Consider the following 24,106-nt stretch of genomic DNA (forward strand, 5'->3'; position numbering starts at 1 on the left):
CCAGTAGGAAGTTAACACACCGCACCGAATCATCAGATAATTCAGAACTTCAATTTCACTGCCTAATCTCTGAGAGAGAAAACAAACACCCAAACCCACAAACTGCATGGACACAGCAGGAGCAGCGCGCTCTTGCCGGCGCTCTGTCCTCGCTGCCATCCATCCAGCTCCTCCGGGCTTCTCCGCTGCATCTGCTGCCTCAGCCACTGCTCTCCTCGTGAGCCTCATGGGGCTCGCTCAGGGATTGGAGCCGGCTGCAGTTCCGTGCCCACACCGCTGCTGAATGAAAAGCTGAGTGCACACAGCTGAGTGCAGCACGGCTACCAACTTTACAGACTGCACCCAAGGCAGGAGGAGGTGAGGAGGCGGAAGGTGAACGCACAGCTGACACAGAGGGTGGGACATCCCTTCACACAACAAAAATAGCAGGCAGAATAGCTCACGTAAGTCTTAAAACTTTATTTCAAATTACCCATGGTTTCCATTTATATTATTAATGTGCTAGAAGTTCACACTACTGGCAGAATACAGGCAATTTAAAATAAAGTGTACAATATCCAAACATATTTATATTTAACAGACATACAAATTATGGAATGTATTTACAGACATACAGCATGGGATGAAGCCTTAAAATCCTTTATTAATTACACGTTTACACTGCTTTCAGAAATAACAAAATTAGATTGCTTTGTAAAACATCACAATATCTATACACAAGGGTTTTTCCACGTCTAAATCCACCTCAGCAGTCCTCTGTTCCCCAAACGCTTTGTTTCGTTAGTTTTTCAAAGGAACACTTACAGTCATAAAAGGACAAAAAGAAACATTTGCCACCGCGTCACAACCAAGAACAGCAGAGGAGTTCTCGGTGATGTGAAACGTTCTCTGTGGTTTGTTTCAGACCGGCCACCAAAGCTCCCCCCACTTCACAAGGGGGAGAATCCAATCCCCGCTGTTCTGACCCGATCACCTCAATGCTACGGGGGATTCCTTAGTGCCAGTGCCACTTGATTTGGGGTGTGTCACGTTGCGGAGCCTCAAGCCCAGCGCTCGCCATCGTCCGAGGAAGGATGGTGACACAAGGAGCTGGCGGATGAACACCAGAAGCACGAAGCGCTCCGATGGATCCCTCCCACACCCCCCAACACAAATGCCCCAGAAAGATAACTGCCTCTTAACACAAAATAGAATTTCAAACACTGCTTCTTTAAAATATTCTTTTCACCGGATACAACAAAAAATTGCACATAAACACATTAAAAAATCCTGCTTAGCCTGCAAAATAGAACTGGTTTTCGGTATAACGCGTGAAATAAACCGTACGGTGAAACTTCAGGTTTGGATTTGTGTCCTAACCATCTGGTCAACATTTAGTGTCTGCCAGCACGAACACACGAGGCTACGCAGCTTAAACTAACGTGGCCACAGCCATCAGAAAGCACCGGAGTGAGATGCTGCTGGGGACAAGGTGAGCGATGCTCGGGGCGTGCAGCTGCCCGGCCAGGTGAACGTTGCTGTTGGCGTGGACTCAGCTGCCACATGTACACGCTGCTCGGAGCCAGGAGCGGCTGCCCCAACCCCACAGCAGAAGATGGCCATTCCCAGCAGCTCGGGCTCCCCACCTCCCAACCCACTGATTCCTAGGAACTCGTATTAATGAAATGTCAAACCTCCACCAACCTGAATACTGTTAAGTTTCATTTTTGCTAAGTGCTGGAAGCTGGATTAAAGCAAACAACACCCTCACAACTCCGTGAAGGGAACGGTTTTACTAAAACAAGAATCCTTAAATAGTCTATGAGCGCTAGTAAGAAGTGACGTGCTCCCATATGATCCAAATGACCTAATGCTGAGAACTAGTAGGAATTCAGTGTCCTCCTCTTTCAAATTTCATGAGAGACAAAAACACAACACAAAAAAAGATTTGTGCTACGCTGCACTGTTTTCTGCGAGTGGCAGAACCTTCCGCCCAACAAACTGCAGCGCTGACTCCTGACGCTTATGTAACCCTTCAAGAATTCCCAACAATCCCTGCAAGTGGAATTATGTGAAACATAAGACCTACTTGGGAGGGAAGCAGGTCTGCACAGAGCTGCTCTCTTCCTCTACACGTTGCGAGTTATTGGCGTTTTCATTTCTTGCAGAGCTCAGGGCAACTCACCCTTTAGACTGAAAAGGCTTCTCTTGTCAGCTGTGCACTTTTAAATATGCTCCACGTGTGCTGTGTGACTTGGCAACGTGATCAGCCAACGCCAATAAGGAGCAACGGGCATCGCTGTGTGAAACAGCGATACAGCAGCCATCACGGTGAGCCCTGACACTGATACACAGAGCAAACAGAGTGGAAACAAAACTGCCAATCAAAAGGGGAAAAGTCCAGCTAAGAGCAGTCTCTGCCAGTGTCCCCGTGGCAGGTTTTTACTTCAGCAACAGTGGTTTTAGCTCACTATTTCCCATTCCTTCCCCATCCTTTGTACCCCTGAAATCTTCTTGATGTATTCTGCTCCAAATACACCCCCGATGCACGATGCTGGTCTCAGACCCCATGTAACCTGTGTTAATGGCACACTGGTCTGGGACGCTTTAACTGGGTCAGAACTAGCAAAAGAACTACATGGGTGGAGAACTGGATTTTGCAAGGACTTTCTTAGAGAAAAAAGATGTAACTGATATTGTAGCGAGCTTGGCCTTGTTGCTGGGACAAGAGCACAGAGAGCTACTCATCTGTGTTTTGCAGGCCAACGTTCAAGCGTAATTCAAAACTTGCCTGCTGCCTCTCCCGTTCCTGTAAACTGAATGTCCACTTTTATGTTAAAGAAAGAGGAAGAAAGTAACGGCAGTTTTGTAAAACCAGTGCATCCCTCTATACCAACACCCACGATCAAAGGCCGAAAGCTCTGTCAAGCCCACAAACAGAAGCCACGTTTTGTAATACTTCTGCTTGGACAGCATGCAGCCCACCCGTGGAAATTCAGTCGTTATGTTCTTAAAATGATACGCTCCTCAGTGGCAGTGTCACTCACCGGTGTCGGCACCTCCACATCGGATGCTCCAGCCCCTACCCAACGTATTACCTGGTCATGGCTTGCTAACGACTTGCATGGCAGGCTGCACTTCTTTGCACTGCAGTGAAACGCATACGCGATTCTTGACAGCCATGGGACAAAACCACTGAGCAACCAAACGCATCCGCAAGCGGCCCGGGGGGAGGTGAGAGGCAGTGGGAGACCCCCCCCGATCCTGCACAAATTTTCAAAGACGGACGTGCTGAAACCCAAGCAGAACGCAAACCCAGCAAGAATGCTACCGACACTCATTAAATTTAAACGGCCCCGGTTTAGCATTTTTTACTAAGGTGTTCCTTGTGGTGAAAACATGCAGTATTTTTTCCTCTGGGGGGAAAACCCCCTTTTTTTTCCTACACATCTTCAGTAAAGAAGGATATGCCAATGCAGGTGACCACTGCATAAGGGCTGACCCTGATATGAAACACTGTACTGGTTAAGATTGTGTCGCAATTTCTTCTTAAAATATATATATTTATAAAATGGAAAGAGCTGTTGTTCTCAGAAGGCAAAGAAACTCCCTTCCACTGAATCCTGTGGAGAAGGAACGACGTTTCATTGCCCCTGTGCCCACTGCAGCAACATCCTCTTTTTTTTTTTTTTTTTTTTTTAAACAAATGAATTCCTGTAGGGACAGCTTTCCAAACTGTACACCAATGTCTTCAATCTACCAGGTCAGTTTCTACAGCCGGCTCCGACAGCCAGCCACTGGAATTCCCTGCCCTCCTCACCACCAACTCCTGTTTTTCAGTAGGGGGCAAAATGATCGATAATAAAAACGTTATTGCAAACTGTTGCGATCTCCAAAAAAAATGGAGAAATGAAGCAAAACATTCCTGTCAGGAATCACGGAAACTCGCTTCCTTAGAACAGAGCTCTGTGTGTTTGGATGCACTGCATGGGCAGTAAAGTCTTGACGTCCTTCTGCTTAGTCAAGGTAACCCAAAAGTCCCGGAGATCTTTACACAGCAGACAAGTGGTGAAGCTGCTGCTGCTTTGGGGGTGCCAGCTCCAGGAGCGCCTGCACAGTCACAGCTACCTGTGTCAAACCTTTCTCTTCTAAAATATGGAGAGGCAAACATAATTGCTCCTGAATGGGGAACAAAACAAAGACAAAAACAAAATGGATGAAAAAACACTCAACCGAAAAGGAAACTGAAATATGAAATGTTACGGACAGCGAGCACGCACACACACACACACACACACACACACACACACACACACACACACACACAAAGGGATGAAATGGAAGTTCTGCTTGTAAATAAGAATGGTGAACACGTCTGCTCAAAGCGGGCGTTCTTGGGCTAATCGTCACGTTCATTCAGCAGCCATCACGCAGAACAAATAATGAGAATTGAGAAACAGCAAAATCCTTTATTTCTGCCCGTGCGGAAATGGCAGCAGTTTATGAAATCAAAATCAGGCTAACTGAAGGAGGGGGAAAGCTCTGCTTCAACATGTTCAACTGCTGTCAGAAAGCAGAAAGCACCATTTGTTTTAGGAAAAGGAAAAAAAAAAAAGCCAACTTGCTTCTGACTGAAAAAACTTTGATAATAAATGTAGAAAACGTCATTTCTCCTGTTTAAGGCAATGAGAAATTAACAGCATGTTTGAAGGCAAACATCCCTCCTACGTTATGTCTGAGTCACTGCTGCGAGGAGGCCCCTTAGCAGCTTCCCAAGTCATTCTGAAGAAGAAGAGTAATACACAAAGTGCAAAAAGGTTTCAAAGCGTTTATTAAGAATTGTGCTATTCTCAGCCTCCGATGGATTTAAAGCTTCATCCTACACAAGTCCTTGGCACAGGGGGCCACCCTCAGCCCACAACAGTCATCCCAGGCCACGTGTGCCCAGCAGTCCTCTGTATATCTAAAGAAATAACTGAACTGTCTTCTTCCTACAAAGCTACAGAGATCCTTTTCCCACGAGATATTTCCGCAGCACCCTGCATTTCTCCACTCTTTGCACCTTTCCTGATTCTCCACATTAAAGAAATCCTGCAGCAGAAATAACGGCAGCCAGCACTCCTCCCACAAAGCTCGGAGTGGAGAGAAACAACCCGGACTGAAAGCGCTGCGGGCAGCCAGCTGATCCAGCTGACATGCATTTCTCTTCCAGCAGAACAGTTCTTTTGAAACAATGTGCTTTTTGAGAAAATACTTGTAAACTGGAACCAATGTTTATTATCTTTTTTCTTTTTTTTTTCTTAGGTATGCAAATAGATAAGGGGAAAAGCTTTGGAAAGAATCCATACCACAGAGACAGCCGCGGCAAACAGAACTTCAGAGCGGGAAGGCACGGTTAGTGTAAGACCCCTGGCAGCTTTTATCACAGTGTTCATTAGAAGAAGAAGATAAGAAGCATAAGAACGGAGTTCATTTTAGTTCACACCAGTAAACAGTGCAAAAATAGCTTATTTAAAAACAACCCCCCCCACACCCACCAAAGGTCCCCTCTTCCCTCCCAAATGTTTTGCTTGGACAGAACGTTTGGTGCCAGTCACAGTGTGGTTTGGGAGGAGGGCATCAGCTCCTCCGCTTGCTCCTTTGCTAAATACTCACTTTACATCACAAGAGCTGTGAGATCCACGAACACATAGCACATTTTTACTGGTAGTGACCATATTTGCAACTAAACCCCTGTGTATGTTAAATTGTGCTTCGGAGTTGTGGCCAGGTTAATGCAGGAGTGCTACCACCACTTAACCAGGGCTTACAAGCCATTTACTGCACTTTCAGGCATAACAAACATGTACTGAAGTCACGCTCAGAACAGGCCTGTTACGTAGCACTTACCTGTGTGTGACCTCTGACCAGAGCTCCCTGAACCAATCTACACTCTGAGGAGACATGGTCTTTTGCACGTGGCATGAGCAGTGCCCTCAAGTCCTGAGATGTCCCTGAGAAACACATTAAAGCACCAGGATGCTTTTCCAGAGGAGGGAAAAGCTGTGAAGCTGTGCAGAAGAGTACCTGAGTTTTGTGTAACACTAAAGAGGGAGCTGAACATGCAACCAGGACGCGTATTTCTGCAACTGTACGATACCAAAGTTTCTGAAAACAACTGGATAGGAAGAAAAAGGGAAGAAGCATGGCGTGGGGCTCCCACAATCAAGTGGCAACTCAGGAAATCTTTGTTATGTTTTATCCAGAGCACAGCAAAATGCTGTGGCAATCCTGTGGCATCTGACAGAACCCAAAGGATTTTTCCTTCCGTGCCAGAAACGTTTTCTTTCAGAGCTGTTCAGAGAGTTCAGTTTCTCTGAAAATCTCCTCCTTGATCTGTCATGAAGCTCAAGATTCATGGATAGCTGTTTTAAAAACCCTGACTCATACATAAAACATGGGAGTCTGCGAACAGGAAAGTCAAATCCTCCCAGAAGCAGGGATAAGGAGCTGGGGTCCAAAAAAAAAAAAATCCCCAAATCTTGCAGACGAAACTTATCAGACCATGTCTCCTAAGACTGTGAGATCTTATCAAGGTCACTGATGTTGAAAACAAATACTTAGTGTTCTTTCACATCTCTTTCATCAGATAATCCTGAAGCGATTTACCAAACTGGGTGCAATTCTTATTATACAGACAGGGAAACTGAGGCACAAACTGTCAGTGCAGTTCTCCTAGTGCTAGATCACTCCCCAGCAGTCGGACTATAGCACACACCTACATGTCTCTGACCCTCTGCCCCTTGCTCCAGCCCATGGGCAGCACCTCCTCCCCTGGCATTACATCTGCTCACCATCACACAGTAAATACAAACGTGAGTTACGTCACAGATGGTTGTGTGGATGCACCAATGTGTTTACACATTGCATTTGTCACCTCTGTTACTTCTTTCCCGCAAGTGAGAAAGAGAACTTTGTACACTTGGTCTTGTCAAAACCCAAAATCCTTTACCGAGAATTGGAGTGACGGAGGGAGGAAGCAGCAGCACTGTCCCTCAGCTAGAGAAAAAAGACCCAGCGATAGATCATACAGAGCGTTAGCATCAGAGTACAGTAAAACACCACAAAGCCCCAGAGCTGAATAGAAAGGGAGACAAGACTGGATTCTTCTGAATCTGTCCCCAGGGAAAGAAGAGTCTCAACTGTTCTTTTAACGCTGAGGTTTAGCTGAAGAATGTCAGAAGGGGAACAAAGATTGTCCTGTCCAGAGTGTGTAAGCAGGAAGGGAAAACAGACAGAAAAAAAGGTCAGTCAGTTAGCCATAGCAACATCCACTAAGCAGTCAGTCATCAGACATTTCAGATATATCCTACACGTTCAAGAAGCGTATCACAGTTGGTTATTTCTCACAAAGGAATCCGTACAACTCCCATTTCAAAGAACACACAACGCAGATGCACAGTGCTCAGCGAGCAGCCTGCAACCTACACGACTTACACACGTAACCATCTGGGCAGTTAAAAACAGAGCAGCTCACACATGCCTTAGCAAAAGCCATTTTTGCGGGGGAAACAGACTGCAGCTTTCTGAGATGCTTTTGGCATCGAGTGCTCGTGCTCAGTCTCCACACGTATCATAATTAATGAAAACAGCACAAGGGATTATTTTTGTGTAGTCGATACTTGAATGCAGTATTCTGCTGAAATATCTATTACTAATTAGAGTTTAATCTATTACTAATTTGAGTTTCAGTGCTCTGTAACCATTCTGTGTATCACTTGGCTGCTGTACATCAATGAAATCTAGATGCACGCACCAATCTGCTCAGCTGTTGGTTTCTTTTCAAGACAAGAGCACTGACCAGCAAAGTTCTGTGGAAATGGCTGCTTCGCTATGACCCCCGTAATTCTATTTTCTAAAAGTAACCTTTTATGTAAAGGAGCATTCCCCTTAGAAGGTAAATATTTCTACATAGGTCCCTACTTCCAGAAAGCCCTTCATTTTTGTAATTAGAATTTAAATGGAAAGAAATAGCTGCAGGGATCTTTTCAACAAAAATACATTTGGCTGCCACACCATTCTTTCATACTGATATCTTACCTTCTCATCTCAGCAGACATGTAATGGAGACATGTGAGAGCAACTTTAGAATTCAGCTGGGGGTATTTCAGTAAGGTTCCCCACAGACATTCTCCTTGAGCTCTTTCACGTTAAAGCAGGAGAAACGAGAAAAATGGGAGCATCCTAGAACATGGTGCAGACCGGGTCTATGGGAGACTCTTTGCCTGAGCGCTCTTCCTTTTTTTGTTTTTAAATGCGTGCCATTTCAGTGATCAGCTTTGTACTCTAACCCCATAAAAATGACATCTCTGTGTCGAAGGGAGCTGTAAATAGGGAAGCTGGAATGGGACTGAACCATTTTGCCCCAGAAGGATTTGTACTGCACAGTCCTGCTGGGAGTCGTAAGCTCCGGTTTCTTAGGGGACAAAAATATCTCACGATCTCAAAGCACTAATGATCATTTATGACTTCCTACCATGTTCCAGTGCCATTCACCAGTGAGTCACGTGAAACTGGTGGGCAGCTCAATAAATATGCTATCCTAAAATCCCCATGGCTCAAATGCCTTCGAGTGAAGCTATCAGAAAATACTGCATGACTGACTTGAGAACACTGCTTTTAGAAATAGCAGGGAAATGAGTCACTGGGTCTTACTTTCCCCTTTCACAATACATAAAAAAGAAAACAGCACCTACGACAGAAACATTAGTTATGTAGCTGTATAAGAAACCAAACAAATTTATGCACTAGAAGAAAAATAAAGAAAAAACACAACATATCAAAATCACTTCTATTGAGGCAGCTGCTGAATGAGATGAAGTGGAAAGGACAGGACAGCACAAAACATGGAAACAGAACACCAGAGATTAGAGTTCTATCACTGGTACATGCCACTAAGAATAGGGATCTATGCAAAGACAGCTACCGTCAGAGAAAGGCCAATAACAGTGCGACTTCTTGGCAAGACAGTACAGGTGTTCACACAAAAGGATTGTTCTGAAGGAATATCAAATGCTTTGGAATTGAAGTTACACATGCAAAACATCATCCAAATTTTATCCCACTTTTAAGCAGCCAAATACCTAATATTGAGAAAGCTGAATTGTCTTTATCAACTACCTTGCAATTTTAAAGACAGGCTCAATCTGCATCCAGCTCTTACTAACTTAAGGCACAGCAGTCAGTGAATCCGACCTCAGATGGATAAACTACACCCAACTTCTTTTTAATGTGGAAGACAATGCAGGATAAGTCTTACCTATATAGTAAGACTTACCTCACGTGTGAACCCTGTAAACTTTTATCACCTTATTTTCTTCAAACATTTCAAGGAATGTTCTTTTTTTTTCTGACCATAGAAAATCACATCTGCAACACAACATTAGAATAGCAGGGAAATGTACCTGAGGCACTCCGATCCTTCGGCAAGCTTCCAAGAAATTCTCCACATTTCGTCTGCATTTCGCCATTGTAAGTTTAGGCTGCAAGAGAAGCAGGCATAGCGTTCTTCATTGGAAGGATTTTAATTTTAATGAAACTCTTAATAAATCTCTTTGCCAAAAAATACCGCACCACAATAAGTTTGTGTAATTCAAACCAGGCTCTGCTGCAGTTTGCTTCAGAAAAGCAGGTTTCAAGCTTTCTGAAAAGCTACTTTATGAATGCTGGATGATTTTAAAAAAGACAACTCTAACCTGTGCTGTCTTGATATACAGAGTGTTACCTAAAACAGGCTAACATTTTTAGTGACTGTAATGCCATGATTTAAAAACCATATTTTGAATGAAGCATACACATACGTAGCACCTGCGCTGTGATTTCAGAGCAATTTAATGATGTGAAGCAATCTGGAGTCCGTTCAGGATTGCTACGTTAAATAAACACTTAAAATCTTGTTTCAATTAAGAAAGAGATAATAAACGAAGGCTAGATGAAACCAGAAGATCATGGAATAAAACTGGAACTGAGACTTGCACCATATAAGCCTCTGGCAGACGAATTTGCTGGCACTTTTCAAGTGAGATTTTTTCTGCAGAGTTGGCTTCCTCACCTCCACACGGACATAGCACTGCACAGGCTCTGTCTTGTTCCTATTCCTGAAGCTTATTCTTTTCTGATTAAACAGACACAAGCTTCCTGTTCCTTCGTACGAGCTACCCACAGTCTATGTGGCAGCAGCCTCTGCGAGTTCAATGTTTTTTCTTCAGAGGGGGAAAAGCAGCCTGGTGGGGCTCTTCCTCTGCCCCCTCAGCGTGCCACGTTCCCCCCCCAAGAAAGCAGGTTAAAGGCTATTGCTGCCTTCTTTCTCCTGCAGGATGGAGGGAGCACAAAGATCACATTGTGACCGAGGAAAGACACGATGCCTCTTCTGCTGCTGGAGCCGTCCAGCTACAGGCTGCCTCTTCCAAGAGATTTATGACAAAGCCATGATTTAACTTGTAACACAGATTATTCAGCAGCACATAAAACCAGGCCATTGAGAAGATATTCTTGACGACGCGAGTCTTGTGAATAGCAGCTGTCTGCCTTTCTCTTAATGATTCCACAATCTGCCTAAAGTGTTGGCGCGTCCAGCTCAATCGCTCTCAAAATAATGAAGACATCTCCTTGTTCACATAAATCCAAGCAGGAGGAACCACAATGATGCAGTATGCAGCCCTTAAGTGCCAGCTCAAATTCCAGGCAACACAAGGACTGACTCCAAAACAAGGAGAAGCGAACAACATGCTTGTTTCGAATTCTTCCCGCGGGAAAAGACTTTTTCTTTAAAAGACCTTATTTATACAATTTTAAGATAACGTGAAGGTGCATAATAAGCAGTTTGCCCCTGCATTGTACTTTCAAGTAGCTGATCCTAAACGTTTTCAATGAACTTTTTGACTGCCACATACAGATTTTTTTTTTGGTTGACAGATGAGGTAAGTGATTTGTTTTGCGTCACAGTTCTTGATCTCGCTTTAATTCTGTGCTCTCCCTACACGACACAGAACAGTGCACCTAATAACATATTATCTTCATTGCCTCGCAGAAACACTGCAGAGAAGCAAGGTAAGAGAAACAAGTTTGTCAAACTTCTCTGTACACTTCTTTCCTTGCTCTGAACAGCCCCCGGTTAGAACAAACTTCTTTTATTTTCCCCGTTATCACAAAGGTATGATTGGATTTATTTGGTTCCAGGAGATGGTATTCTCCAAGCACATGCAAACACAGCTCAAGTGCACTCTGCTGAAATTCCTAAGCGGAGAAATTTGTAGTGCTGTGAGATGGATACAGAAATCAATTTGGCTTCTCTGCTCGTTCTTGCTGCTCTGTGCAGTGGGATCCCAAATATTGTAGAGAATGTTGTTTCTTTGCACGTCTTCCTCAATTTCTCAGGATATTTCCAAAGATCAAAAGATCTATTTTGTTTTTCAGGATTAACTGTCTCTTATTTTACTACTGTTCAAGTTAACATAGGGAGGACATGAAAACCTTTATGTTTTCTGGAATTCCGTATCAGAAGTAACTTTATTTAAATGAAACAAACCCAGACAGATACTGCACAGACGAAAGAGTTGTCACGTATGTTCACAGATGAAAATAATGAATTTCACACTTGCCTGGACTACAGCGCTTTGCCGGAAGGTTTTTGGACACCTACAAAATACTGCTGTTACTACATACTTACAACAGCGGGTGAGGGGACGTGGATGCTGGGAACAGACCGAGGGCGCACGTGGTTGGCCAGGTGGCACAGAACAACGCCATCAGTCAGAGCTGCTCCAAGGTCACTGGGCAATGAGACTTTCAACCGTGATTCAATATTCTGTGAAAAATGAACGTGGACACAAGAAGTAAGTGCTGGTTTCCTCCAGCTGTTTCATCCTGCAGAACATGTTATGAGAGCAGAAGCATTCTCATTACAACTCCCTGTTCATCCTCTGGACATTTCAGAACAGCTTTCTGAGTAATACCAAGACAGGTTCTGTACTGCGCTGGGCCAGAGCTGAAAAAAATCTGGGAGTGCTTGAGTTCAATGATGAACAGTTTTCTTTGAACAGCACAGGAGACTAATACAGCTGTTCTTCAAAAATAACAGAAATCAGGGTCTAAGAACAGTATTCCTAATCCTTCACATTCTCAGCAAATGGTTCTGCAAAGGGAAGTGAAAATAATTGTTGACTGGAGGACAATATAGCTAACAAAAGGCTCAGTATAGAAAAAGCAGACTATTACTCAGTATCATTTTAAAAAATGACGTAGTTAACATTTGTTTAAGGGATGGACACAAATTCCAATCAGATTTTACTTCAAATGCTGTGCAAACATCACCAAGTTGTTAAGTTGTATCTCAAATTTTAAGTATATAAAAAGATTTAAGCTTGCCTAGGAAGCAGAACAAGAGAGACTGCCCGTAAAGCATTCTGAGATAAGAGATGAAAGGCTCTACAAACACTGAGTTTTGTTTCATTTTACTTAAGAGAGCTTTCTCCTCTCAGAGAAAGCAGACTGTCCTTACTCTTAAAATTTACAGAGAAAGAACTCTCTGTCCATCTGGGATGCTTATGGCTTTTAAAATCAGCTTTAACAAAGAGGAATTCTTATTTACTGAGAAAGCTCAGAGCATTAGAGCACTTCAAGGAGTCCCTTCACGGACAGTAAGTGTGCCTGGGGCAAAGCAAAGCAGTACCTTAATGCCCTGCTGCATATTCAGTATTAGCCATTGTCATGGCCACAAACCAGGGCCTACTGGCCCTCAACAGACAAAGCAGCCTGAACGTACGGAATATTTTTGCTACAGATACTCTACAATTAACTAAGGATAAAGCAAGAATCAGTAGGTAGATTCACAGCACACAAGGATAGCACACTGTCATCGTGACTGGCAGCAGTCTCTGCATGCCACTTGCTTTTCTATAGGCTTTAAAGCAAAGATGAATTTTTAAGAGATTAAGGGAACTTCCCAGGGAGCTCCCACAAGTGTGAAGGGTGATAAGGAAGAAAGCATGCGTTCATTCTAAAAGCAAAGATCACTGGCAAGTCAGAAGCAGGAGTCCAGGCTGTACATTTCACAGCAGCTGAATCTAACTTTATCCACAATAAATAAGTAACCACCACTGCATCCATCTGAAAGAAACACTCACACGGCACAGTGCCATTTAATTTTGGTCGACAAAACACAAGGGCAGCTTTAACATGATGGCACACAATGCATTTACAGAGATGTTCACTGCTTTTGTCAGTGCTTACCTTACGTAGCTGCTCTATTAGCTCCAGTTGCTCCTCACACTGCTTGGAGTTCTGTCTAACTCTAGTGTCTACAGAATCATTAGCAGGAGACAAGGCACGGGCAGATGATGAAGCAAGCACTAAAAAAACAGCATGAAGGAAAGAGAAATCAGTAAGCAGGTTTGGCTGACTGCCTTTTGCTGCTGCATTACCCATACACAACGTTCCAGAATGGGTACAGGGCATTCCATTTCACAAGTCTGCTGCTTTAATAAGCCTATTAATCTATCAAACTAATGACCTGCTAATCTAAATGAGGTGTTTCCTAACACATAATCTTTTCCATTTAGATTTGTTGTTTCTGTTGGCTACTAATCATTCACAAAAAGAGGACCCAGTTTTGACAGATGAAGTATGTTGAAAGAGTTTAGCCTTTCTACAGACTTTGCAATTTTGTCATATGCTGCTACACATAGCACAGACTCTATCAAGTTGCCTTTATAACTTGTTGAAGGCTTGCGTGGCATTTCCTTGCTATCTTTTTAGGCGTAAGGACAAGGACCAAGAAGAACAGATTCCCACATTTTCACAAATACAATGGTCATTCACCAAGTATTTACAATGTCACGTGTTTACGAATGGAGCCCTGAAGCTGGTTTGATGACAATGACCTGAAGTAACAGAACAGTGCAAAACCTAGGTAACACAGGTGTTAATAAAACGTAATGCAAAACAAGCTGATTTCTGAGTTACATAACCTACCTTTGTTTGCTTCATCCCTGACAGCTGCTCGGAAAAGGAAACTCTCGGGTCGCTGGGAAGGGTTTCTATAGGAAGGCAGGGCTGCATGACCAGGATGTGGAGGGGAAAGGTGGACTAAACAAATGTGGGAAGGCACAGGAAAGGAAATGAGGAAGAAGGAAACGGTTAGAGTTTAAATAGGAAATGGGTTCAGCAACGTGGTAATTAAAAAGAACAAAATAAATTTTAATATAATGACAAAATAAATTACATGCGTGCATGATCAAAGCATAGGGCAGGAAAAGGCGCTTTCAAGGACACTTGCCATGCAAAGCACATTCCACATACCACTTCCAACAACTGTTCTGACTGTTGCTGAATCAATTTGTGGGCCAAAGCCTACGCTCTCCCTGAGGACACCCTTCACCCCTGCTGTCTCTCCCCTCATGTGTTTTCAAGGAGACCCTAATAACTGGGTAAGCCCTCAAGCACAGCAGTGCCACGTACGGAGATGGAACCGGCGCTCCCTTCTCCTCATAGCACAAATGTGCAGGCAGATATTTTGGTCTTGTTTTTCAGAAACTTTGCTTCCTTTCCCTGTTACCTGTCTGAGTGGTAGGTGAGCCAGGAGAGATGGTGGATCTGTCATCACTCTGTAGACAAAAAAGTAGAAGAGTATAAATGCTCCTAATCTGGAAAAAAGGTGTGACTACGTTTTTATTATCTGCCGTGTTTTATAAAAGGCACCATCTAAATATACTTCAGGACGAAAAGCCAGATGTGAAAAACACAACATGTTGTTCCCCAAATCTCATCTCTGCGGAAAGCAGCTAAACTTTTTTTTTTTTTCCAGAAATGCCACAATTACTCTTTTCTGAGGAAGAAGTGACGAAACAGCACTGACACTGCAATGCTGTCTTTGTTTACTCCTCCTTCTCACCAAGACATTAAGTATTCTTTGCAGAGGGGGCACAGCAAAAACAGTTGATTAAACAACATGCAAAAGTTGCATAACAGCAGCACGGATAAGAATACAAAGCCTCTTCGACACCTCGATAGTGCAAAACTGCTATCCACTGAATATCACTTTCCCTAGTGAAACACTGTAGTTTTACTACAGTGCTTCACACAGACCAATTTCTCACGATGAACGCATTCAGAATAGCAGTTTCAGCAAAAGAAAAAAATAGAATACCTATACTTAATGGGAAAAGCAAGCCAGTAAAGAATACAACAGAAGTACTTTGGATAAAGTCAACTTTAAGAGAAAATCGTCTTGTAAATAAAAAGCAACATCAAAGACAATGAAGAACCCCCTGGAGCAGACGAGTTACCGTGTTTTTTAGCTTAGACACAGCCTAAAGCTAAGATGAGGTAATATCTACTACACTTTAATCAGGTAAATCAGATTCATACCCTACCTGAACTTTTGACTAGAAGCTGACATACCAACACCTGTCAAAACAGATGTGTGGATCCAAGTTTTTTTGTTGGCTTTATTGGTGAATGATAATAGCAAGAGATACCTTGACAGGACTGAAAGCAGAGGCGTTAGGCAGGACAGTAGCACAGCTTTCTTGATTCGACCCTGAGAGTGACTGAATGCAGAAAGAAAGAGAAGGCAGTAGCAGTGTTAGAAAGCAGCTGGTAGGACACATGCATGGGTGGAACTGAGTAGACAAGTCAGAAGGGAAGAGGTGATCATGGTTATGTTCTCAGAAACACTTAAAAGGCAAAAGACAGGCACAACAGATATTTACTTTTCCAGCTGTGGTTCAAGCCTTCCTACTCTCCTGAACTTTCTGGCTAATCACCTTGGGAGGTGAAACTTTGCTTTTTCCACACAGCAAAGTGACCTCAGAAGCAAAACTAAACAACAAACAGGTAAGCACTTCCTAAAGTAACATTTATGCCCTAAGACTCTCATCCCACTCATCCCAAAAGGAAAGCATACTCTCTAACAGCCCAGAGTCACTACTCTAAATAAATACTTTTCTTTTTAGTGTCTCAAGTATGGTAAGCATTTGTAGTAAGTTAATTTCTCAACTTTGTAAAATCAGAGATACTCACATTTAATGGGCTAAAGAACATGCATTCATTCTGCCACTAATACCTAATGCTGATCTTTGTGAATTACACATGGAAGGAGATGTTAGACACAGGGCAAACCTCACACAAACACCTTCATGCCCCATGCAGACATAGCAGCTGATCCTCAGAACAGCCTCTTCCTCCCAGCAGTGCAGAGCTAATGTTTTTTGCTGGTTTTTGTTTGCTTTACAGGTTTCAAAACATCATTTTAGCAAATACATCATCACTTAAAAAGCAAAAAGCAAAATAAAATGACCGGTGGCGGTCTGCGATATTAACATAACTTTATTCCAGAACAAAAAGAGTAAGACAACCTTGACACAGACTAACAAGCAGCAGTCACAATCCACAAACCCACTCAGCAGGGGGCAAAGAGTGGGGAACACAGCACACCACGGGGTAAGAGAAGCACAACAGCAACACAGTGCATGCTCTTCACCTGTTTGCGAGTCCCTGGCCTTCTCTTAATGGTATTGGTGTTACTGTCAATCTCAAACACAAAGAGAGGCTCAAAGCCATTCTGTCAGGGACAGCGAGGAAAGAGAGGGAGGGAAGAGAGGAAGAAGTGAGGCAAAGAACAACTGTAAGAGAAGGTAGCTGCAATACAAGAAGAATCAGGGTGCTGCAATTCAGACTTACACACAAACAAAGAGCACACGCTGCTCTTCATTTCCAGGTCTAGCACTGAAGTTAGAGAAATCTACCCAGCCAGAAGCAACTTTAGATACAGGGAATGCCAAAACAGAGCCCAACTATGACTCTGCCCTAACTAAAAATAAGGCTATTTTATGTCACTTTGATTGACAGTTGTCTGAGCATACAAATGGATGCCAGGTGTCTGAGAGAAACCTCCAGGGCACAGGTTTGCATAATTCAAGCCATGCTTACTTCACTCATGCTGTTATTACTTGTAGCACACTGCTGCCCAAAAGCCTTAACTTAAAATGTTTCAGATATCCCATGTGTGGTACCTTTTGTATCTGTCTCCCACTGACTCACCTTGCAACATACAGTAGTAGAGGAAAAAGAAAAGCTATCTGGGGAAAAATGAGATTCATAAGCAGCAAAGGTTGAAACTGTTACCCCAAGTCTGTAGCCTTGGTACTGTATTAACAAGTACTCCCAACTGTAACAAGACTACTCTTGTGAGAATAGCAAGTGGGATAGAAGTAATACTGGACTTGGAGTTGTACTGTAGGCTTTCTCAGAGAGGCCAGAGATTGTACTTCTTCAGCAAAGTTTCAGTTACTCTGGCTGTTATAAATCAACACAGCGAAATCCATCACAGCGCACACTCAAGTCCTATAGCTAAACTCCACTTTGCTTCAAATCACAGGGATGTAGAAGGAACAAGTAAACTATAAATGCTCATAGAAGGTGTGGAAAGCCATTCTGTGAGCTGAAACAGACTGTTCTGAAAGTACCTGCCAATGGAAAGAAACGATCAGAGCAACCCGTGCAACATAAATGCATTTCAGTTTGGGATGAAAGGCAACACACAAGAGGACCAAGAGAAATGTGATGAGATTTAAAGAGGAAAACCACAACTTAAATTTGGCTTTTAGGAATTTTTCTGTTAAATAGGTAAACCTGAGAGGTTTTGTTTTTTAATGCTTTTCATTACCCTGTAGCTAAATACATCGTTAGGAGCAAAATAAAAGCAACTGGCTGCACAGTTTTTATAGAGCTCTGACATAAGGATGGAAATGCTGAACAAAAGATCTTTCGTGATACCTTGGTGTAACATTCTCCTCTTTTGCCACAAAGTGTTACTCCCACACCTTGAAAATGGAACAATTAGTGGAAAATCCAATGGACAGTATACAGCTTTATCTGCACGCAGTGTTTAAGTATAGAAAATGACAAAGAGGAAACTATGTAAATGGAAAATGTGTGCTGAGCTGTCATTAGCAAATGGTGACTTGATATGAACGTCCCTATACTTCACTGAAGGACAAAAACACCCTCAGAACTTAGGCCTAGCTAAATTTCAAGCCCATAAGAAACGTCCAAGGAAATGTAACAGAATTAAAAAAGGTAAAAGCAATTTCAGCTCTTACGACAGACTTCTGTTGTTTAAGCAAGCTAGTGATCAATTCCTTGTTATTAAACAAGATTTTACCATACAAAATACGTTACTGGAAAAAAAGAACTGCTGCAAATTCATGAGTGAGCCAGAGCCACATGTTCCAGTTACAATTATCGCTACAAGCAGCTGTCCTGGCATCTGTCATCATTAGACACAGTATGCATTTCCACTACAGCACAGATCTGCAGATCATACTTCAATAGCTCAGAAAAGCAGTGTTTCATACACTGAAACCATGATGTACAAGATGCATGGTGTAGTGCTGCTGAAAAAAAGCAAGAAATCAAAAGAAAATTTAACACAGAAACGCCCGTTTTCAAATATGGTTCAAACTTTCCCTGCCAGCCCGGCCACTTTTTCCCCCAACCCTTTGTTTAGTGCAAGGATTTAACTTGGATAAAGACACAAAAGAAACCACTGAGGGTAGAAGTCCAGCAAACTGATTGCTGAGAATTCTGTGTATACAACCTAAAATTCAGTATATTAATTTAAAACAAAAACCACGGGATGACACTAACAAATAAAAAGAGGGCCCTTAAAAATGTATCTTTGAAATACACTCTAAAGATGAATCCACTGACAACAGAATATCAACACGTTACAAAATCCACATCTAATCTCCTGGTCCTTATAGCATATAAAATGTGCTTTTACATTTAGATTAACTGTGATCACAATGCACGCTGTTCATAATGAGCCTTCTTCATCCTCCTCACACTGCTAGGCATGTGGCACCAGGAACGCGTTTGAATGAAGAGACAGTAAACATTTTGACCAACACGTTCTGAAGAGATGTATTCTGAGAGCACTGCCTATAGGAAATTGAGGCAGGTAATGGGGATGCACATGAGTTAAGAACATAAATCCCAGGCATGCAGTCATGCAACGGCAGGCAAATCAGGTGGATTTTCTTGATTCCACAAGGATTGTGGCATTGATTATATTCTTAAATTATGCTACATCACTAAGATGCCGTAAAAGAAGAAATAGCATAAAACATGAAGTACGTAAAAGTTTTTATTTTTGCTAGTGTTCAAAATAGGTAATTAAGACATCTTCATCAATAAATAGCAGCAGAGTATGAGGAATATTTCAGACTTCTAGCACTTACGCATACAGCAATATTTTCCCCTTGCTGTGCTGTGGTTACTAGGACACCAAACCATGCCAAGCACTCGGTGCAGGATGCAAGAAAAGCTGAAGTAGGAGGCTGTACTCTAAGCATTAAGTTGTGTTGGTTTTTTTTTTTTTTGACACTGAAGAGCCCAGCCATTAGGAAGCAAGCTAAACAGAGGAGGAATCAAACTAGAACTACCAGAGGTCAATTTTGAATTTTATAAGTTGTTCCTCATTAGCAGTAATTTCCTTCCGCTTTTAGCAAAAGCTAAGCTTAATTGCTTTGCAGGAAAACGTCACTACATTATTAAGAAATGGCTGACAGTACAAATATCAACATCTTCAAAGTAAGTCACTTCTCAAAGATCAGGTCATGTTTTATGCTATTTAGATTAGATCTGAAAGAGTTGGTCTAATCTGAGACAACCGTAACACGACATTATTTTTACGCTCCAGAATCTGCCACAGAAAAAGGCTGTTGCGTGCAGGGTCTTACCACTAACAAGGCACTATCATCAGTATGCTGAGACCTTCTGGATGGAAAGGGACACTGGGAGGTGGGAGAGATGGAGTAATGTCAGAAACAAACAGAATGACACAGCTGTGAACAGACAGACATTTTGGAACACGTGCTGCTTGTTTATAGCGTTGTGAGGCATTTTTTTCTGCAGTTCCATACAGTTTCCAAAACTGCCTAGGAATATACAGCCACATCACCCATGAATTCCAGGATATTCCTATCACTTGAGGAATCAATTATTCCGCTCTCTGTGTTGTCTCAAGTGCACACAGACAACCACGTATTCACAGTTTTTACTGTGGGAGAACAAAGGACCCTTTAAAAGGATAAATTCAGAACAAAAGAACATCAAGAGGGATATTTGAAATAGTTTTTGCTGCTTTTCCCATGCTTTGATAATTTTCAAGGAAAAAAATACGGTGAGAAATGCTTCTGAAGAGATGATTACTTGCATTATGCTATTAAAGGTTTTGATCCGATTAACACTGCCATGTTAATTAATTTTCCCCGTGTAAGAGGGGATGGCAGTGGAAGAACACTTATTACACTGAAACATAATGCAACAGTGAGCAGATGTCTTTGGCTCAGGTGTGTATATTTTATAAGGTTGAGTTCTGTGTGATTTTTTTGTCCCCTTTTTATTGCCTTTCACTATAAAATTACACTAAAAGAAAGTTCTTTTGTTTTGTTTTGAATAAGCAGACAGACCTCAAAATAAAAATAGCTGATCTTTCTGGGATAACTGGCAATACAACAGGCAAATGGGAGGAAACTGATTGACGAAGGAGAAATGACTGCACCACAAAAACTTCTTTGAATACTCCCATTAGAAAGTAAAGTGTATTGAAAAGGAACATGAAATCTACTTTCTATATAGAACATAGAAAACATACAAGAAAACAAAACACTCAGACACAATCTACACGAACAGAAGGAAATATTAAACTGAGCCATAAGGGGAGGTGTGTGCTTGGGGTGTCACCCCAGGCCTCATTAAATGTGAAAATACTGTGCTACAAGCCAGACCTGAAGAGTTCTCCACAAGCAGGAAAATCTCTGATTTCTGAGATAGCTTTTTTTTCTCTGGAGAAAGGTAATGCTCTTATTGGAGTCTTACCTCACTATCCAGAGGACTTTGCTTCTGAGGACTTAAGGATGCTTTTTGCTACAGAGAAAAAAGGAAAGACCAATTTAAAAGAATGTGACAGAGAAACAAAAGCTGTGAATAGTACAGAATAATTTAAAGTGTTTTAAAACAGAAATAGTCCTAGTTTTTAAATAAAATAAGCACCAGGAAAATTTCAAGTTTCCACGGAGCTGAAACTTCACTAATATTATTAGTCAAAAACTAGCCTTTATACTGTAGGAAAACAAAAAGCAAATTGTTTTTGCATCTTAAAGAGGCGTAATAAACCCAAAATATAACCCAAGGGAGGAATTCCATTGCTGAGAACAAAGTTCTCATTAACAACAAAGGCAACAGAAGAAAAAAAAGAAAAGAAGGCTGGTCAATGAAGATGCAGCTTGTTTCAAACTGAAAGATTGAGCTGATTTTCTTTAATAATAAAAAAGTTAAAAAATAAATATTTTCTGCACAATATTCCCAGGGGACTAAGATAGCTGTACTAATGAAAAGCCTAGTTTCACAGGCAGCTAAAACCTTAGCTGTTTCTTCACTTGCTTTATAAAACACCACGCACGCCCAAGAGTGCAGCATGCAAGCGTTAATGACCACGGCAATTCATTTTCATTAAGAGCATCTGAAAAATTACAAATTTGGAATCAACTCGGGACTAAAGGAAGGTACCTTAACGAAGTCGAGAACAGCTTCCCTCTGGATCTGCTTTGTTCTCATCCTTTCCTCCTCGTACTGCAGCGCTGCCAGCTGTGCCTCCCGCCGGGTACGCTCTATGTGCCTGCGGTGCAGATCGGGATCTGTACTGGGCACCTGGAACAAAACAGTGTGCTGTGCTGTAAACACAGAGCTACAGAGGCTAAGACAGATGGGTTACAGAGAAACAGCCCGTGTCTTACGGCTAGCCTAAGTTTGGTTCTGCATCAAACTTAGCCAAAAGAGTAAGACAGAACAGTTTGATGCGTTACCTGACTCTGGTGACTTGATAGAGAGAGAAAATAAGGCGAATCGGCTGGGGGTCTGCCAAATGGAAAAAGAGAAAGTATATTTTTCATCTTAAATTAAAAAATAACTCATATATGAGTTGTCAGTGATACACGTGTATCTTATCAACTCTGAAAGAGTAACTATTTAGTAAGGTGTTAAACTGCTGCAATAATGATTTAACTTCATTACTTCATGACTGACTCTGTGCAATCATTTCTACTACTTCTCCTAAACTGTAATAAAATGCTTCCACAGCTCAAGATGTATCAATGGCTTTGTACATTTGGCTTAATTCATTGAGATACCCAGTACTTAATACTGATTCTCCAGGAGCTGATTAAGTAACAGATCCAGGAACTCTCCAGATGACCCTAACATAGAGGACCAACTGGTTACTATGGTTAGCAAAGAAAATAATTAAAATATATTTAGTAGGAACTATATGCTTCTTCTCCCTACCTCTCTGTCCTGTCCACATAACTCCTTAGTACTTGGTGACGCTCTCTGTCCTGCATCAAATTTAGAGTTTCAGGTCTTCGTAATTCATCAGTGTCCCTGCAGGTAAACACCAGGTGGAAGGGGATTGGCCACTGATGCATGAACACTACAGTCAGACAAATCCTTCTCCAGATTACAGCTGTTCGTAAAACTAATTGCCTAGACAATTAGCTTCAGATAACCACAAAGGTGAAATTTAAGACAACTAAAGAAATGTTGTGATACCAAGCAAGGTCACAACTACTCCAGTTCATAATTTAATAGACGTAATTTCCTTAATTATCAGAATGATTTGAAAACACAGGGAGTTTGAATCTCTCTTAATACATTCTGGAGATTACAGGCCTTTTTGTTTCTGGAAAGAACAGTATTCAGTGTTCAAGTAAGTGCCAGGAAGTGTACTCACAGCAGAGTGCACTCAGTGTTGCTGTATCAGAAATGCACCACAGCTACAGCCCATCCAGGAGCAATGACTGTATTTACTGAGCTGAATCAACTGATATGAGTACTCTTAAGATGAAGCCTGCATTACATCCAACTCTTCAAGAGTTTTAATGGCTCCAGCATGCTTAAAAAAAAAAAAAAAACAAAGAAAAAAAGGGCTACACGCCAAGGCATTTGCAATGAATTATAGTGGGAGCAGTTTACAGCTTGTGGCTGGCACAAATGAAATATTTGTCTAATATATGCTTAAAATTACATACATTAAAAACTGCCAATTGTCATGTGGTTGTTTTTCCATAATCTCGTGGTAGCAATAATATTACTCGTTTTTAGCGCCTCATTAAGAATTTTGCTCAGCTGCACCAGCATATAAATAAGCTACAGTTCCCTTGGATCCTTAATTAATGACTTGCACATGAAGATCCACTGCCATCCTCGAGTTAAATTTTGCTAACAATGGATACCGTGGTAATCTAAATGTCCATTATCATTAAATCTGTACATGTAAACAGCAGCTTACTCCTGGCTAACCTGCCTTCTCACCTTGTTTTCTTCAGATGGAATTTTGTGTTTGTGTGATTATTTCTATGTTGACCACAAATGTTCAAACAGGACAAAAAAAAAAAAATCATAGAAACCAAACCAAACCAAACCAAACCAGCCTTTCAAACCACAAGCATTTGCACGTTAGGTTCTCCCCAAATTACTTTATGCTTTACTTATAGATTCTACAGGGTAAGGAATGCTGATATATGCTGAAGGAATTACCCTCTGTTATGTCAATACAGCTCCTGTATTTACCCACTGACTACACATTTCAAGATCTCTGTTAAAACATTCCCATGATTCTGGAAAAATGTACACACTACTCTTGATTTCTTGTTCTCTCTGAAGACCATTTTTAAACATCATTACACTTACTGACAGTGCAAATAATGACATAGTGAGAGCTTGCACTTCTCTCTCTTCCTCTCTCTTTTAAAATATTCCTCGTGCAGCTGAGCTGGTTTTCTGCTAATTCCTTCACATTCATTTTCACTCCACAGAATATTGTAATGCTTCAATAGCATATTGAAGGTTCCATCGGTTTTGATTTCATTTGTGTTATCAAAAAGTTATTAATTTTCCTATTCTCTGCTCTTTCAATAAGATACCCAGACATCCCACGCCTAACCATCTCATTTATATCCTGTCCAACTCGGACCCCTATTTTATGGATAAAAATGTGTCTATTGTTTAATCAAAGCACAAATTAAAT

At 41.8% G+C, this 24,106-nt stretch overlaps 2 protein-coding genes across 14 annotated transcripts in view; one reads left to right on the forward strand and one right to left on the reverse strand.

The window, feature by feature from the left end:
- Positions 1-5,418, forward strand: part of IQCG (IQ motif containing G) — a 24,364-nt gene extending 18,946 nt beyond the window's left edge. For 4 of the 5 annotated variants that reach the window (XM_021395073.1, XM_021395071.1, XM_021395075.1 and 1 more), the window contains one exon: positions 905-1,039. The gene's annotated coding sequence lies outside the window, so the exon portion shown is untranslated. Of the gene's footprint in view, positions 1-904; positions 1,040-5,283 lie in introns of those variants that run through there. The other variant, XM_021395072.1, reaches the window with a different exon arrangement.
- LRCH3 (leucine rich repeats and calponin homology domain containing 3) overlaps positions 440-24,106 on the reverse strand; it is a 55,105-nt gene continuing 31,438 nt past the window's right edge. The window contains exons 11-21 of one of the 9 annotated variants that reach the window (XM_021395062.1): positions 22,366-22,461; positions 21,888-21,939; positions 21,592-21,732; positions 20,902-20,949; positions 19,761-19,814; positions 14,573-14,621; positions 13,990-14,103; positions 13,249-13,367; positions 11,687-11,824; positions 9,423-9,500; positions 440-7,218 (exon numbers count right to left, since the gene is read on the reverse strand). In XM_021395062.1, the coding sequence (XP_021250737.1) occupies positions 7,018-7,218; positions 9,423-9,500; positions 11,687-11,824; positions 13,249-13,367; positions 13,990-14,103; positions 14,573-14,621; positions 19,761-19,814; positions 20,902-20,949; positions 21,592-21,732; positions 21,888-21,939; positions 22,366-22,461 (1,090 nt within the window). In that variant the 3' untranslated portion in view covers positions 440-7,017. Of the gene's footprint in view, positions 9,501-11,686; positions 11,825-13,248; positions 13,368-13,989; positions 14,104-14,572; positions 14,622-19,760; positions 19,815-20,901; positions 20,950-21,591; positions 21,733-21,887; positions 21,940-22,365; positions 22,462-24,106 lie in introns of those variants that run through there. The other 8 variants (XM_021395064.1, XM_021395066.1, XM_021395063.1 and 5 more) reach the window with 8 other exon arrangements.

This window comes from Numida meleagris, chromosome 4, assembly GCF_002078875.1.
Source record: "Numida meleagris isolate 19003 breed g44 Domestic line chromosome 4, NumMel1.0, whole genome shotgun sequence".
NCBI lineage: Eukaryota > Metazoa > Chordata > Aves > Galliformes > Numididae > Numida > Numida meleagris.